Source organism: Triticum aestivum, chromosome 6B (assembly GCF_018294505.1).
Source record: "Triticum aestivum cultivar Chinese Spring chromosome 6B, IWGSC CS RefSeq v2.1, whole genome shotgun sequence".
In the NCBI taxonomy this organism is placed as follows: domain Eukaryota; kingdom Viridiplantae; phylum Streptophyta; class Magnoliopsida; order Poales; family Poaceae; genus Triticum; species Triticum aestivum.
In genome coordinates, this window is record NC_057810.1 from 430,991,683 (window position 1) to 431,004,590 (window position 12,908).

The following is a 12,908-nucleotide window of genomic DNA, read 5'->3' on the forward strand; positions in this document are numbered from 1 at the left end:
ACCCTCAAATTCAAATAGCACCACGTCGTTCTTGCTAACATGCCATAATGAGCCCTCCCACACACACACACACACGAGTGCGATCTTTCTAAGTTGAAAACTTCACTGTGAACATATTTTCTCCCAGAGATTGAAAAAGCAATCGCTTAGGTTTGCCCCAAGCTGGAGCAAAAGGCTCTAGAGATCGTCTGGATATGGAACATGTTGCAATGCTGGACCTTTCCTGCCAATATCCACTTCCGCCTCGCCCTTCATCTCGACCATGAATCACCAGAGGTGTAGCTTCCTCCTCAATAATGTCCAGTTTCCCCAAAGCTTCCTCCAACTTAGTCCTCGTGGCCCTAGGCGATAAAGGCATCATTCTGCTTGCCGTACTCGGAAGATGTTGGCATCTCCAGCGACAATTCGGCGTGCACAGTCGACTTGATCCACGGGTGGCGATAAAGTCCACACGTAACCCTAATCGCCTCACTCGGTGCTACATTTTTTTTGTGTGGTGGTGGTGGCTGGGGCGGTGGTAGCAAACGGGCTTTCATCCACCGGTGTTTTAGTATGTTATATGTTAGTATTGATTTGGTATTGTAGATATATTTTTTTTATAAATGTTATCAACTAAATAGTTTGACTTATGACAAAACTTGGACTAGTCATTGGGGAAGGAGGCAGTATAAACCATATCTTAGTCAAATGTAGGTGCGAGCACATAATTCTTTTTTTTTACCCGGAGACCGTAATTTAACGGTAATTTTCATCAATTAAAAGTTTAGTTTTGCTAAAGCACATATAGATGTGTTCTAAGTATTGCACATCTAACTCTTACATCATTAATTTTATGTTAAGATTCGAGCAACTATTTTCTTTTGTCTTTATTATTTTTCTTTCTAGTTTAATTGAGTCATTTAGATGTGCAATAACTAAAGCATACGTGAATTCTGGTCCAGAAGCGTGATTCAAATGGATAATCATCTCAATCCAGTAGTACGTACAAACTTGTCAGCAATTGCGCTTGCGCCAGAAGTACGCACGAATCTGTGTGACCATTCGTTGTCCCGTCCCTTTCGTCTTCCTTCCCCCTTGCAACCTGCACCCCACCAGCAAACAATCTGAGCTCCTTTCCTTTTCCAAATCTCCGTATTAAACTAACAATCTGAATCGCGCAGCCCCAAGAGCAAGCAACCTCTGCTCTGCTCCAGTTGCCTCCCTCCCTGCCAGTGGCTTAGCATCAGATTCTTTCTCTCTCAGGGCACAGCCAAAACAGCAGTGACAGCACAGGGCAGCTGCGGCTGCGAAGCCAGTTCCACTTTTTTTCTCGATTTATTGCTAGTTTTCTCGCTTCCCCTTTGGTGCTGGTTCTTGTTTAGTTAGTTAACCGCCCGTACCCACCGCCAATCCCAAGCCCGAGGCCGCCTGCTCTTGCCAAACCCCAACCACCCGCAGCAGTCAGCACAGCCCGCTTTCTTCTGCATATCTTGCCGGTTCTTCGGCCTTGGGATTGATTGCTAAGTGCTAACGGTTCTTGGAAATTCTTCCTGGAAGCAAGCTCAGTTTTGTTCTCATTCTTCTGTTGCCGACTTGCCGTCTTGCCAAGTTCGTGGGGTTGGATAACGTTGCTTGCTCTTGAAGGGAATACAAAGGGATTGAGCAGAGTCTTGAGTTGACCGAGCTTGTCATGGAGCCATCGACTGGGTTCCGGGCCTCTGTCTGGAGCTGCTTCAAATTCTTGCCCTTCTTCTGTGGCCTTCTTCTCCTGGGGATCATCAAAGGTGACCACTTTGCTTCTCTTTGCTGTCCTGGAATTGCGTCACATGATATTTTCTCATATGACCATAGGATGGAAATTTTACACATCAGTACCTACTTGTCTATGTTTGATACATTTATTTGTTTTAAAATGCAGAACGATAAATTAAAGAGTTATTTGTCTGAAGTATTTGGGCTTCATTCCATCTTGTGGTTGCTTTGCTTGTGTTGTGCTGATCACCCTGTTATCTTGTATGAAGAGGCTTTGTGCTTTTACTTTCTTGGAGCATTCCACAAATTCTCATTATGGAATCTAGAAGTGAATACTTGTTGTACATCTTCCACATTTAGTAACGACCCTATGTGGTACTTTTGGCTTGAACAGTGATGGAACCAATAGAGTTCATATTAGCTGGCTGTAGGCATGTTTCCTGAAATGAAACATCAGCTGGCCAGATTCACAGGTCTTCTGCAGTATAAGATAATGAGTTTTCTTTCTTTTTTCTGAAAATGCTCATGAACATTTTGGACTTTTAAGCCATTTTCCCTGCTTCAACTTTTGTATGTGCGATATAACTGATTGATATCGGCCATTGCAACTGACAATTCAAGTGGTATCAAAGGAAAGATATGTAACTGTGGTGTTGGAAGTAAATGACCACAAGGGTGACCGAAATTTGTTACTACCAGAAATCAAAGTTGCCAATGCTACACATGTTTTGTTTCATAGTCTGATCTGCAATCCTCTGTTCTTGTTGATTTTGCCTATCCAGGTGTTCTGTTTGGCCCATGGGCATGGCTTATTATGGCGATCGGAATATCTGCACTCGTTCTGGGATTATGGCCTGTGCATGTGATTTGGACATACTACTGCATCATCAGGTAGCGTTCACAGTTTTGTACAGATCTATCTGAAAAGAAAATACCATGTGATGGATCTATGTACATAGATGTGCTGAGTTGCTGACCAGTGATCCCCTTTTCTATGAAGGCAGAACCAAGCTGGTGGGACCTGTTGTGAAGCTGCTGCTTCTTATTTCTGTATCTGGGATTTTAGTCTTGTGGCTGATAGTTGGCATCCTTGGAAGTGTACTTGCTGGGTTAGCATACGGCTTTCTAGCACCAGTAATGGCCACATTTGATGCACTCGGTGAAGGAAAAGAAAGGCCACTGGTTCATTGTTTTGTGGTATATTTATGATTTTATTTTTTATGGCGCTACTTTGAAATTATGTTGTTTATGCACCTCTCAAACTTTCAAGTGCAAAATCCATGTTGGGGCCAACAATTAATCCAATAATATGTGGATTATGTTATGCAAAGTAGTACTGTTGGATTATTGTTCAAAATAAAATTTATTATGTTTGTAGCTTTGCAGCTATTAACAAAATAGTGCACAAGAAATTCACGGTCAAATTACAAAATTGACCGGTCAAAATACGCCCTACATAAAAAACGGGGGAGTGCTTGTTTTACATGAGTAGCTAAATTGAAATGCAGGATGGCACATGGAGCACTATCACAGGAGGCTGTACAGTAGTCAGGGACCTGAAAGACATGTTATTCCATTCATACCTTGCATATATGGATGATCTACGGTTCCACGAACCTCCTGGTGGAAAACCATTTGAAATAAGGTTTGCTTGCTTCTTTTATTTTTAGCTATTTCTCTTCTATCCAAGAAGGTTGCAAATTTCTTTGTGCTAGCTTTTACATCGGATACTTGGACAAAACTCCATGAGTTACCAGGACTAACTTGAGTAGTGCAGTTGTATTATAATTGTGTCATTGTAAAAGTGGAATCATGGAGCCTTCATACAGGATGTTAATAGCACTATATTGTTCTGTTCTTTTGTTTTATATATGGTGCATTTGTTTTTGCTATGCACAGTTCAGGATTGCAGTTAAGCGCAGAATAATGTTTGACCTAAGAAATGTGAAATTTTGCCTTGTCAAATGAAATTCCACCATGCTATATCCAATATTTAAATACTCTATGTTGATGTATTTTTTCTCGAAGAATTCTGTTGAACAAATTCAAACAGTTAACTCTGCATTTTCCCAGAGTGCTTGATATTCCTGGCGCAGTACTCGCTGCCGCATGTGGACTCTTAATGGATGGGATAATGTTCACAGCAATTGCCTTGTACAAGTTCCCTGTGATGCTTTTCAAAGGATGGAAGCGACTTATTGAAGATCTAGTTGGCAGAGAAGGACCTTTTCTTGAGACAGTGTGTGTGCCATTCGCTGGTCTTGCTATTCTTCTCTGGCCATTTGCTGTTTTAGGAGCCTTCCTAGCCTCCATGATCTCCAGTGTTCCTCTAGGCGCATATGCTGCCATTGTGGTTTATCAGGTATAGACAGGAAACGAAATATTTTTACTTCAAACGTCAAGCATTACCTGCATTGACGTATCAGTATCAACGGTGAAGCCACGGAGCTTACTCCTGCAGTCTTGCTGATGTGCCAGGAATCCTCGCTTTTCATGGGACTATCTTATGCAATATCATCAGTATCCATCTTCGATGAGTATACAAATGATGTACTTGACATGGCACCAGGATCTTGCTTTCCTAGGTACAAATGATGTATTCCATATTGCATTATTCTCCTTGCGTTGTCCCTTTCTGAATAAACAGAGTTAACACGAAAAACCATGCCTAGGTTTGTATACCGGAAGAATCAAGCTTCCATGGAAAGTGGCCGTGGCCCGCTCTCAAGGCCTGCCTCATTCAGGGATAAGCAAGATGGAAAGAAAGCTCCAGCACGGATTACATCATTTAAGAGTAGCTTTGATGAGTTCAATCCATTTAAGGTGAATTTTTCCTGGCTTTGACAGATTTCTTTTTATGCGTGTTCACTGCACAATTTTTTCTTGCTTTGCTGTTGCTGCCGTTTGGTCGATACATACCTTCCATGTATTCTAATACTCCCTCTGTCCGAAAATACTTGTCATCAAAATGAACGAAAAAGGATGTATCTAGAACTAAAATACTTGTCATCAAAATGAACAAAAAAGGATGTACCCTCTTTTATTCATTTTGATGACAAGTATTTCCGGACGGAGGGAGTATGTTGGGAATAGCGCCTGTTTTAGGCTTTTAAAGGTTACATTGTGCTAATTAATCTTGCCATTCCGAATTTACTCCCTCCGTCTTATAATATAAGAGCCTTTTTGACACTCTTATATTATGGGACAGAGGGGGTATTTTGCAAGGCAGGCTACAATTCTATTGGCTTAAATTTGTGCAGTTAAATAATTTATAATTTTGTATAGTTGCTAGATCACCTATTCGAAGAGTGTCAGCACCGTGGCGAGGCTCTGGTCGCTGAAGGAGTGATAACACCGAAAGATATTGAAGAAACAAAGTCAGGCAAAGGCGGCAGCGGAGTGCTTAATGTCGGTTTGCCAGCATATGTTATTCTCAATGCACTCCTACGATCTGCAAAGGCTGATTCCGATGGCCTGATTCTGAGTGAGTAAAAATGGTCTTCTTCTCCATTCAACAGGCGCCGTTATGGCTTAGCTTGACTTGCCCTGTGAAATTTGCAGGAGATGGCTGTGAAATAACATCTGACAACAGGCCTAAGAATACACTATTTGATTGGTTCTTTGACCCTCTGATGGTGATCAAAGATCAAATCAAAGCCGAGAATTTTACAGAAGAGGAGGAGGCGTACCTTCAGAAATGCGTGCTGTTGATCAGCGACCCGAAGCGCCTCAAGGCGACTCTTCCGCATTTGCCATCCCTGAATGAGCGAAAACAAGCAGAAATAGACGCATTTGCTCGGAGGTACTTCTGCCCACCACTCTCCCCATTTGCAAAAGGGAAATGCACCAATTTTTTGTTTTGTGATTATTTCGATCTTGTGCTAGATTGCAAGGGATCACAAAGTCGATATCAAGGTACCCGACATCCAAGCGCCGTTTCGACGACCTAGTCAAAGCGCTTTCTGAGGAGCTGGAGAGGGCAATGGGCGGCAGCCGATCTGTCAGTGGATCACAGTTTCAGAAGCTCAGAAGCGGCCTTGTTCGAATGCTTAGCCAGAGATCGATGGGGAAGACAGCAAGCATCCGAGGAGGTGATCAAGAGGCGCAGCTCACAAACGACGCTGGTGCTGCGTAATATTTCAAAAAAAGCGGTGAAGAGAAGATCGCCGTTGTCCATATGTGTTTCCTAAGTTGTTTTTCACTAACTTTGTACAGAGAGCTGACTCTAGTGTGTGGGTTAAACTTGCAATGCTCCATGTTTCAGAAAGCAAAGTTCGCCTCATTTTTTAATCTAAAAAATGTCGATTTATGTGGATTTTATTAGCTTTTATCCACCAAGATGGTGTTACAGTGAAAATAGGAGGAGTCTCCAACCAAATTTGAGGGTTGCACTAAATACATTATGAACAGGAATATCTAGTAGTTGTTTTTTTACTTCATGATTGTTGCACTAATGAGTCTGACTAAATATGAACTGAGAATTGAAGACATGATGTCCAGCTGGCTCAAAGCCTAGGTTGCATAGCAATGTTCTACAAATATATTTGCAGCTAAAGGAAGGAACACCATTCTAGAAGAACATTATAATTGCAAAAAACAACCAGCTAGACAAAGATGCAAAATAATCATAGGAAGCCAGCAAAAAAATTAGTTAGTTTCAATTTCACCTTGAGTGCAGCTGGCGTTACATTCATTTGGAGATAAGGTATTACAGGCTTGTGCTTCGTAACCGTGGAAGGAACAACAACAGTCCCAACCTAGTGTGATGGGAGGTAATGATACTGAAATGCCGACAACAAAGCTACAAGTACTAGTCCATTACACATGATGAAGAAACATTGGCAGATCTCAACAATCAACAAGCATCGGAACCATCACTGCGCTTTCTTCTTGGCATCCTTAGCCTGCCCCTTCTTGCGGATTTTGATGCACATGCTGAGGCGCGTACTGTCCACGAGCGACTCTGGGAGGAGGGAAATCAAGAACCACAAAACAGAGTGTGGCCAGTACGGTGTGCACCTCGGCTCATAGCCAATGTGGCGAATAGCAGCACGAGCATAGGTGTCCGCGGATGGCACAAGGAAGGAGGATCTCCTGATTGATGCCATCTTTGTCGCCACGTACAAGGGCACCTGAATATATCGCAGGAGTTGTTAGAGCTCGGCAATTCGTATATATAAATAAAAAAAATGAAAACAATATCCTAAAAACAACAGAGAGGGCAAAACTATTCAAATGACTAGTTTTTGGTTGACTTTCAAGGATCCTCAAGGGACAACAAATCTGAACGACATGCTAACATCATCATGATACTGGTATTTAACTCATTTCTTATTACATACATGATCTATCAACATATCTCTTTGAGCAAGGACAGTGCACTTAGGGATTGAATTCTCAAATAAGCAGTGGCAAAAGGTAGGTATAACACGAGAAGATAGAAATACAGGCTTCATTAGTTCAGTTGAAGATGAGACATGGTAATTTGTCTGGCAAAGCCTGTCTGTTATCTAGTCCGATCTATATGTAACACATAACATATCCTTATCAGAACAAATTCAGAACCTGCTTGTCGCATTTGATTTTTTGTATCATAATGTATAGTATTTACATTCACTACAGGTTATGCGTTTTGCTGTTTCAATTGAAATTTTAGTAGTTTAGACATACCACTATGTGAAAGACAAGAAAAGCAAATTAGCAAAATTAGACAATCCAGCTACTTTCCTTTTAACAAACCGTTAATTCATTTGAACCACAAAGAGTCAGCAACTGAGTTAAAGAAAGCAGGTAATAGAAAGATAAAAGAGAACGGGAGAATAGTTTTTACCTGGCATTGCACATCGATGCCCTTGCCCTTGTACTCAACATAGAGGCATCTTGAGAACTGGTCGACGTACCTGAAAAACAAAAACAAATTAGCATCCTCTCTGCTTCTGCTGTCAATCTAGTCATAATTTGTGAATGATAAGTCACTAAATCATTTTCGTAACCGATCTGGACAGGGTCTGAACTGAAGACATACATCAAGCAAACTATCTAACAGTTTGTTACACATCTAAATCCAAGACTAGCACCAGAATCTGGCATGAGTATGACACGGGAGCTAACAAGTACACCGAAAGTGCTTCTTCGATTCCCTATCACAATTCTTCCTAGCATAGTACAGGTAGGCAAGAAAGTAGTGCCCTCTGTTCGCAGGGTTGCTTCCGCTACCGCCATCTGTGAGCACGAACATATAACAATGGCATGCCATAGTATGTAGTACGCGCAGAGCAAATTAAGTAGTAATTCGATCGAGGAGAAGAAGAAGAAGAAGGTTAGTACTCACGCTTTGGTGGCGGCGTAGACGGAGTAGAGTGGATCGGACGGCACGACGGAGGCAGCACCGGAGCCGATGTTGACGATTGCGCCACGCTTCCTGTCGACCATGCCCGGGAGCACGGCGTGGGTGACCCGCGTTACGCCCTCGACGTTGACCCGGATGAGGCTCCGCATGAGCTCCTCGTCCACCTCGTGGAAGTAGCGGGCGTACGGGTACGAGACCCCGGCGTTGTTGACGAGCACGCCGACGTCGAGGCCCCGGATGGAGTCCTTGAGCGCCTCCACCCCGGCGGCGAGCCCCTCGGAGGCGAAGTCGAGCACGAAGGTGCGGACCTCGGTCTTGGGGTACTTGGCCCTGATCTCCTCGGAGACAGCGGCGAGCTTGTCCGGGTTGCGGCCGACGAGCACGAGGCCGAGGCCGGAGGCCGCTAGGCGGAAGGCGATGGCGCGGCCGATGCCGTCGGTGGCGCCGGTGACGACGGCCCAGGGCCCGTAGCGGCGGCGCAGGGGCTTGCCGGGGCGGAGGAAGGCGGCGTAGACCCAGAGGGCGAGGCGCAGGGCGGCGCGGGCGGCGACGAGGAGGCCGACGGCCGCGAGGGCCAGCGCCCACGCCGGCTGCGCGCGGAGGAACTCGACGTGGGCGCACGTGCCGGCCATGGTGCTTGCTGGGTTGGCTTGAGCGTTCGCTCGATCCGCGGTGGGGAGCGGCGAGTTATAGCGGAGCGGCGCGGGTCGGATCGGGTCGGCTGGATCTTTGATGGGGTTGGTGGAGCCGGTGCACCAGTCCAACGCTCGACTAGCCATAAAAAAGACGGTTGCGCGTCGTGTCAGTCTCAGACCCCAGTTCTGCTTCGTTTTTTCTCTTATTTGTTTGAGTTGGACTCGGACCCCAGTTCTAACAAGTCCGATTTCAATGTTTGTTTTTCGAATTCGGTTTACTTTTTTTTAACTGAACCCAGTACTTACCAGCTCAAGTATTCAGCCATAAAACAGCTGGTCTTCGCTCGGTGGTTTTCTAATTTCTTCACCTAAAAAGCACGTCGACTTGTCTATGTTGTTATAGACTTGCTTCTTCGCAACGTTTCTGTTGAGTTCAAATTGACATAGATAATGATGTGACTTTATTAAAAGGAATCCAGTTATAGGGATCAATGTTTCTCTAGAGAAAAATAGTCAATTCTTTAGATCTTTGACCTATATAAAGATCTAAAGAATTGACTATTTTTGGCCGCCGAGATCGATATTTTCCACTATTGTGATCATCCTCTCCCCTCACCGCCGTTCCCGCTCGAGCTGACTAATGGGCAACCCTAGCGTTGATTCTCGACCTTGGCAAGACGAGAAGGGTTTAGAGTTTGTGTGCGGCAGTGGCATCTAGCGAGGCGGAGTTGTCCACTAGAGAGACAAAAGAGCTGGAAGATATGATGGAACAATTATAGATTAGAGAAGAGTGCTTGGATGATCTGGTCTATGAGGAATTGAGGATGAACTGCCGGAGGCGACCGGAACACAACGTTGGTTGCTGATTAGTAGGGTTCATACTACCAAGGAGTATGATGACTTCATTTTTTTAGGAACATGCGAAACACTTTGGATCTGGCACGGCCGATGAGGTTCTATTCCTTGGGCGAAAATCTTTACAATGACTGGGACAAGGAAATGGAATGAGGTCCTTAAACTTTTTGAGGTCATCCGGTGTTGTTGGCTCCATATGATGGATTTACAAAGCCATCATTGATCTCAACACGCTTAAAAATTTGGATACAATTTCATGATCCGCCTGATGGTTTCAGTCCTCTCGTGAAGCCCCTTGCGGTAAAGGTTGGTGAACTCTATGTGGAAGAGAATAATTCTGGGATTTTTCAGGGAATTTCTACAGAGTTAACTGTTAAGGTGATATTGGGTGTTAGGAAACCCCTCACAAATCGTGTTTCAATTGTCAAAAAGAAGAAGAAAAAGAAGAGGCAGATCATTAAGGTGAAATATCATAGGCTACTGGATTGGTGTGCTTGAGCATTATGACTCGCCACTTATTTAACAAGCATAGTGATGGCGTGCCCCCCTTCTGCCCTTGTGTTCAAGAACCTTCGTGCAACTTGGAGTAGTGGTGTTGGTTGTTCTGGTGATCATAATCAAGGTATTGGCAAAGCAGTCAATTTGGTCCTTAATCCTCTTGGTGACCTGGAATATGAGGGCGATATGGATGTTGATTAGTTGAAAGATTTCTCCAATGAAGCGGAAGATCTGGATCTAGCAGGAAGAGAGGTGATGATACATCTTCCAAGGAGATTCCACCGGCTGCTAATACCGGGACTTTGGTGATGAGTGGTCAGGCGGTGTTCCACCTGGCTCGTCTGCCAAACAAGACCTAAAAAGGTCCAAGACTGCAACTTCTAGTAGCTCTAGCATTGTGCAAAACAAGGCAAGGAACAACACATATTTGGCGGGCTCCTTTGAGGAGTGTTGTTGAGATCAATGAATTCAGGGACATTTACATTTGTGCCCCTAACTCGAACCCACTACTCAAATTTATCCCTAACTTAATGTGCTCAAATTTGTCCCTAAAAAGTATTTTGTTGCAATCGTTGCATGGAAAACAAAAAAAAATTCTATGCACACGCAATGATCTATCCATGGAGATGCATAGCAACGAGGGGGAGAGTATGTCTATGTACCCTCGTAGACCGTAAGCGGAAGCGTTTGACAACCCGATTGATGTAGTCGAGCTTCTTCACGCTCCAACCGATCAAGTACCAAATGCACGGCACCTTCGTGTTCTGCACACGTTCAGCTGGGTGACGTCCTCCGCATTTTTGAACCAGCAAGACGGCGAGGTAGTAGTTGAATTCCGTTAGCACGACGGCGTGGTGACGATGATGGTGATGTGATCTCCGCAGGGCTTCGCCTAAGCACAATGAAGATATGACCGAGGGAGTAAACGGTGAACCGGGGCGCCGCACACGGCTGAGACAATAGTGTGTCCTTGTGTGGCGCCCCCTCCCCACATATATATATATATAGGTGGGAGGGGAGGGGAGGCAACCAGGTGCGCCCTAGCTAGGGTTGGCCGCCGGCCCCCTAAGGGCCCTACCTTGCCCTGCGCCCCCCTCCATGTTTTCCCAAGGAGGGAGGAAAGAGGGGGGAGAGGGAAGGAAGGGGGAGTCCTACTCCACATTTTCCTTTCCCTCCCCTCTTCCTTCTCCTCCTAGGCCAGCCTGCTATGGGGGCGCACCAGCCCCTTGTGGCTGGTGCATTTCTTCTCTTTGCCCATTAGGCCCATATCTTTGCCGGGGTGCCCGAAACTCCTTTCCGGTGACCCGATAAGTACCCGGTACCCTCTGAAACACTTTCGGTGTCCGAATACCGTCGTTCTATATATCAATCGTTACCTCTAGACCATTTCGAGACTCCTCGTCATGTCCGTGATCTCGTCCGGGACTCCGATCAACATTCGGTCACCAAATCACATAACTTATATAATACTATACCGTCAACGAACGTTAAGCATGCGAACCCTACAGGTTCGAGAACTATGTAGACATGACCGAGACACCTCTCCGGTCAATAACCAATAGTGGAGCCTGGATGCCCATATTGGCTCCTGCATATTCTATGAAGATCTTTATTGGTCGAACCATTATGACAACATACGTAATTGTTGGGGAACGTTGCAGAAAATTAAAAAATTTCCTACGGTTTCACCAAGATCCATCTATGAGTTCATATAAGCAACGAGTGATAGGAGAGAGATGCATCTACATACCACTTGTAGATCGCGTGCGGAAGCGTTCAAGAGAACGGGGATGATGGAGTCGTACTCGCCGTGATCCAAATCACCGATGACCAAGTGCCGAACGGACAGCACCTCCGTGCTCAACACACGTACAGAGCGGATGACGTCTCCTCCTTCTTGATCCAGCAAGGGGGAAGGAGAGGTTGAGGAAGAAGGCTCCAGCAGCAGCACAACGGCGTGGTGATGGTGGAGAGGCAGTACTCCGACAGGGCTTCGTCAAGCACTTAACGGAGGAGGAGAGGTGTTGGGGAGGGGAGGGGCTGCGCCTTGGATGTCGTCTGCAGCCCTCCCTTCGCCCCTCTATTTATAGGGGAAGGGGGGAGGGGGCCGGCCCCCTCTAGATGAGATCTAGAGGGGGGGGCGGCGGCCAAGGGAGGGGGCTTGCCCCCCAAGCAAGGGGGGCGTCCCCACTAGGGCTCCCCCCCAACCCTAGGCGCATGGGCCCAAGGGGGGGGGGCAGCCATCCAGGGGCTGGTTCCCTGCCCCCTATGGCCCATGAGGCCCTCCGAGAGGGGTGGCCCCTCCCGGTGGACCCCGGGAACCCCTCCGGTGGCCCCGGTACAATACCGATATGCCCCCGAAACTTTTCGGTGACCGTATGACAACTTCCCATATATAAATATTCACCTCCGGACCATTCCGGAACTCCTCGTGACGTCCGGGATCTCATCCGGGACTCCGAACAACATTCGGTAATCACATACAAGTCTTCCTAATAACCCTAGCATCACCGAACCTTAAGTGTGTAGACCCTACGGGTTCGGGAGACATGCAGACATGACCGAGACGGCTCTCCGGTCAATAACCAACAGCGGGATCTGGATACCCATGTTGGCTCCCACATGCTCCTCGATGATCTCATCGGATGAACCACGATGTCGAGGATTCAATCAACCCCCTATACAATTCCCTTTGTCAAACGGTACATTACTTGCCCGAGACTCGATCGTCGGTATCCCAATACCTCGTTCAGTCTCGTTACCGGCAAGTCACTTTACTCGTGTCGTAATGCATGATCCCGTGACCAAACACTTGGTCACTTTGAGCTCATTATGATGAT

The 12,908-nt window shown here is 45.8% G+C and overlaps 2 protein-coding genes across 3 annotated transcripts; one reads left to right on the top strand and one right to left on the bottom strand.

Annotated features, from left to right (window-relative positions):
- Positions 1 to 1,036: 1,036 nt before the first annotated feature.
- Positions 1,037 to 6,051, top strand: LOC123137348 (uncharacterized membrane protein At3g27390). Of its 2 annotated transcripts, none has more exons than XM_044557062.1 (10): positions 1,037 to 1,763; positions 2,514 to 2,622; positions 2,736 to 2,928; positions 3,240 to 3,376; positions 3,805 to 4,093; positions 4,210 to 4,316; positions 4,404 to 4,554; positions 5,017 to 5,215; positions 5,293 to 5,533; positions 5,617 to 6,051. In XM_044557062.1, the coding sequence occupies exons 1-10, from the start codon at positions 1,670 to 1,672 to the stop codon at positions 5,864 to 5,866; spliced, it is 1,770 nt and encodes a 589-aa protein (XP_044412997.1). In that variant the 5' UTR covers positions 1,037 to 1,669; the 3' UTR covers positions 5,867 to 6,051. The 2 variants fall into 2 exon arrangements, with proteins under 2 accessions (XP_044412997.1, XP_044412998.1); XM_044557063.1 differs by having other exon boundaries at positions 1,038 to 1,763; positions 2,732 to 2,928.
- A 310-nt stretch (positions 6,052 to 6,361) lies between these two features.
- On the bottom strand, positions 6,362 to 8,878 carry LOC123137349 (very-long-chain 3-oxoacyl-CoA reductase 1). The gene is made up of 3 exons (XM_044557064.1): positions 8,063 to 8,878; positions 7,562 to 7,631; positions 6,362 to 6,863 (listed from the first exon to the last, which is right to left on the bottom strand). The coding sequence occupies exons 1-3, from the start codon at positions 8,857 to 8,859 to the stop codon at positions 6,606 to 6,608; spliced, it is 1,125 nt and encodes a 374-aa protein (XP_044412999.1). The 5' UTR covers positions 8,860 to 8,878; the 3' UTR covers positions 6,362 to 6,605.
- Between the last annotated feature and the right edge of the window lie 4,030 nt (positions 8,879 to 12,908).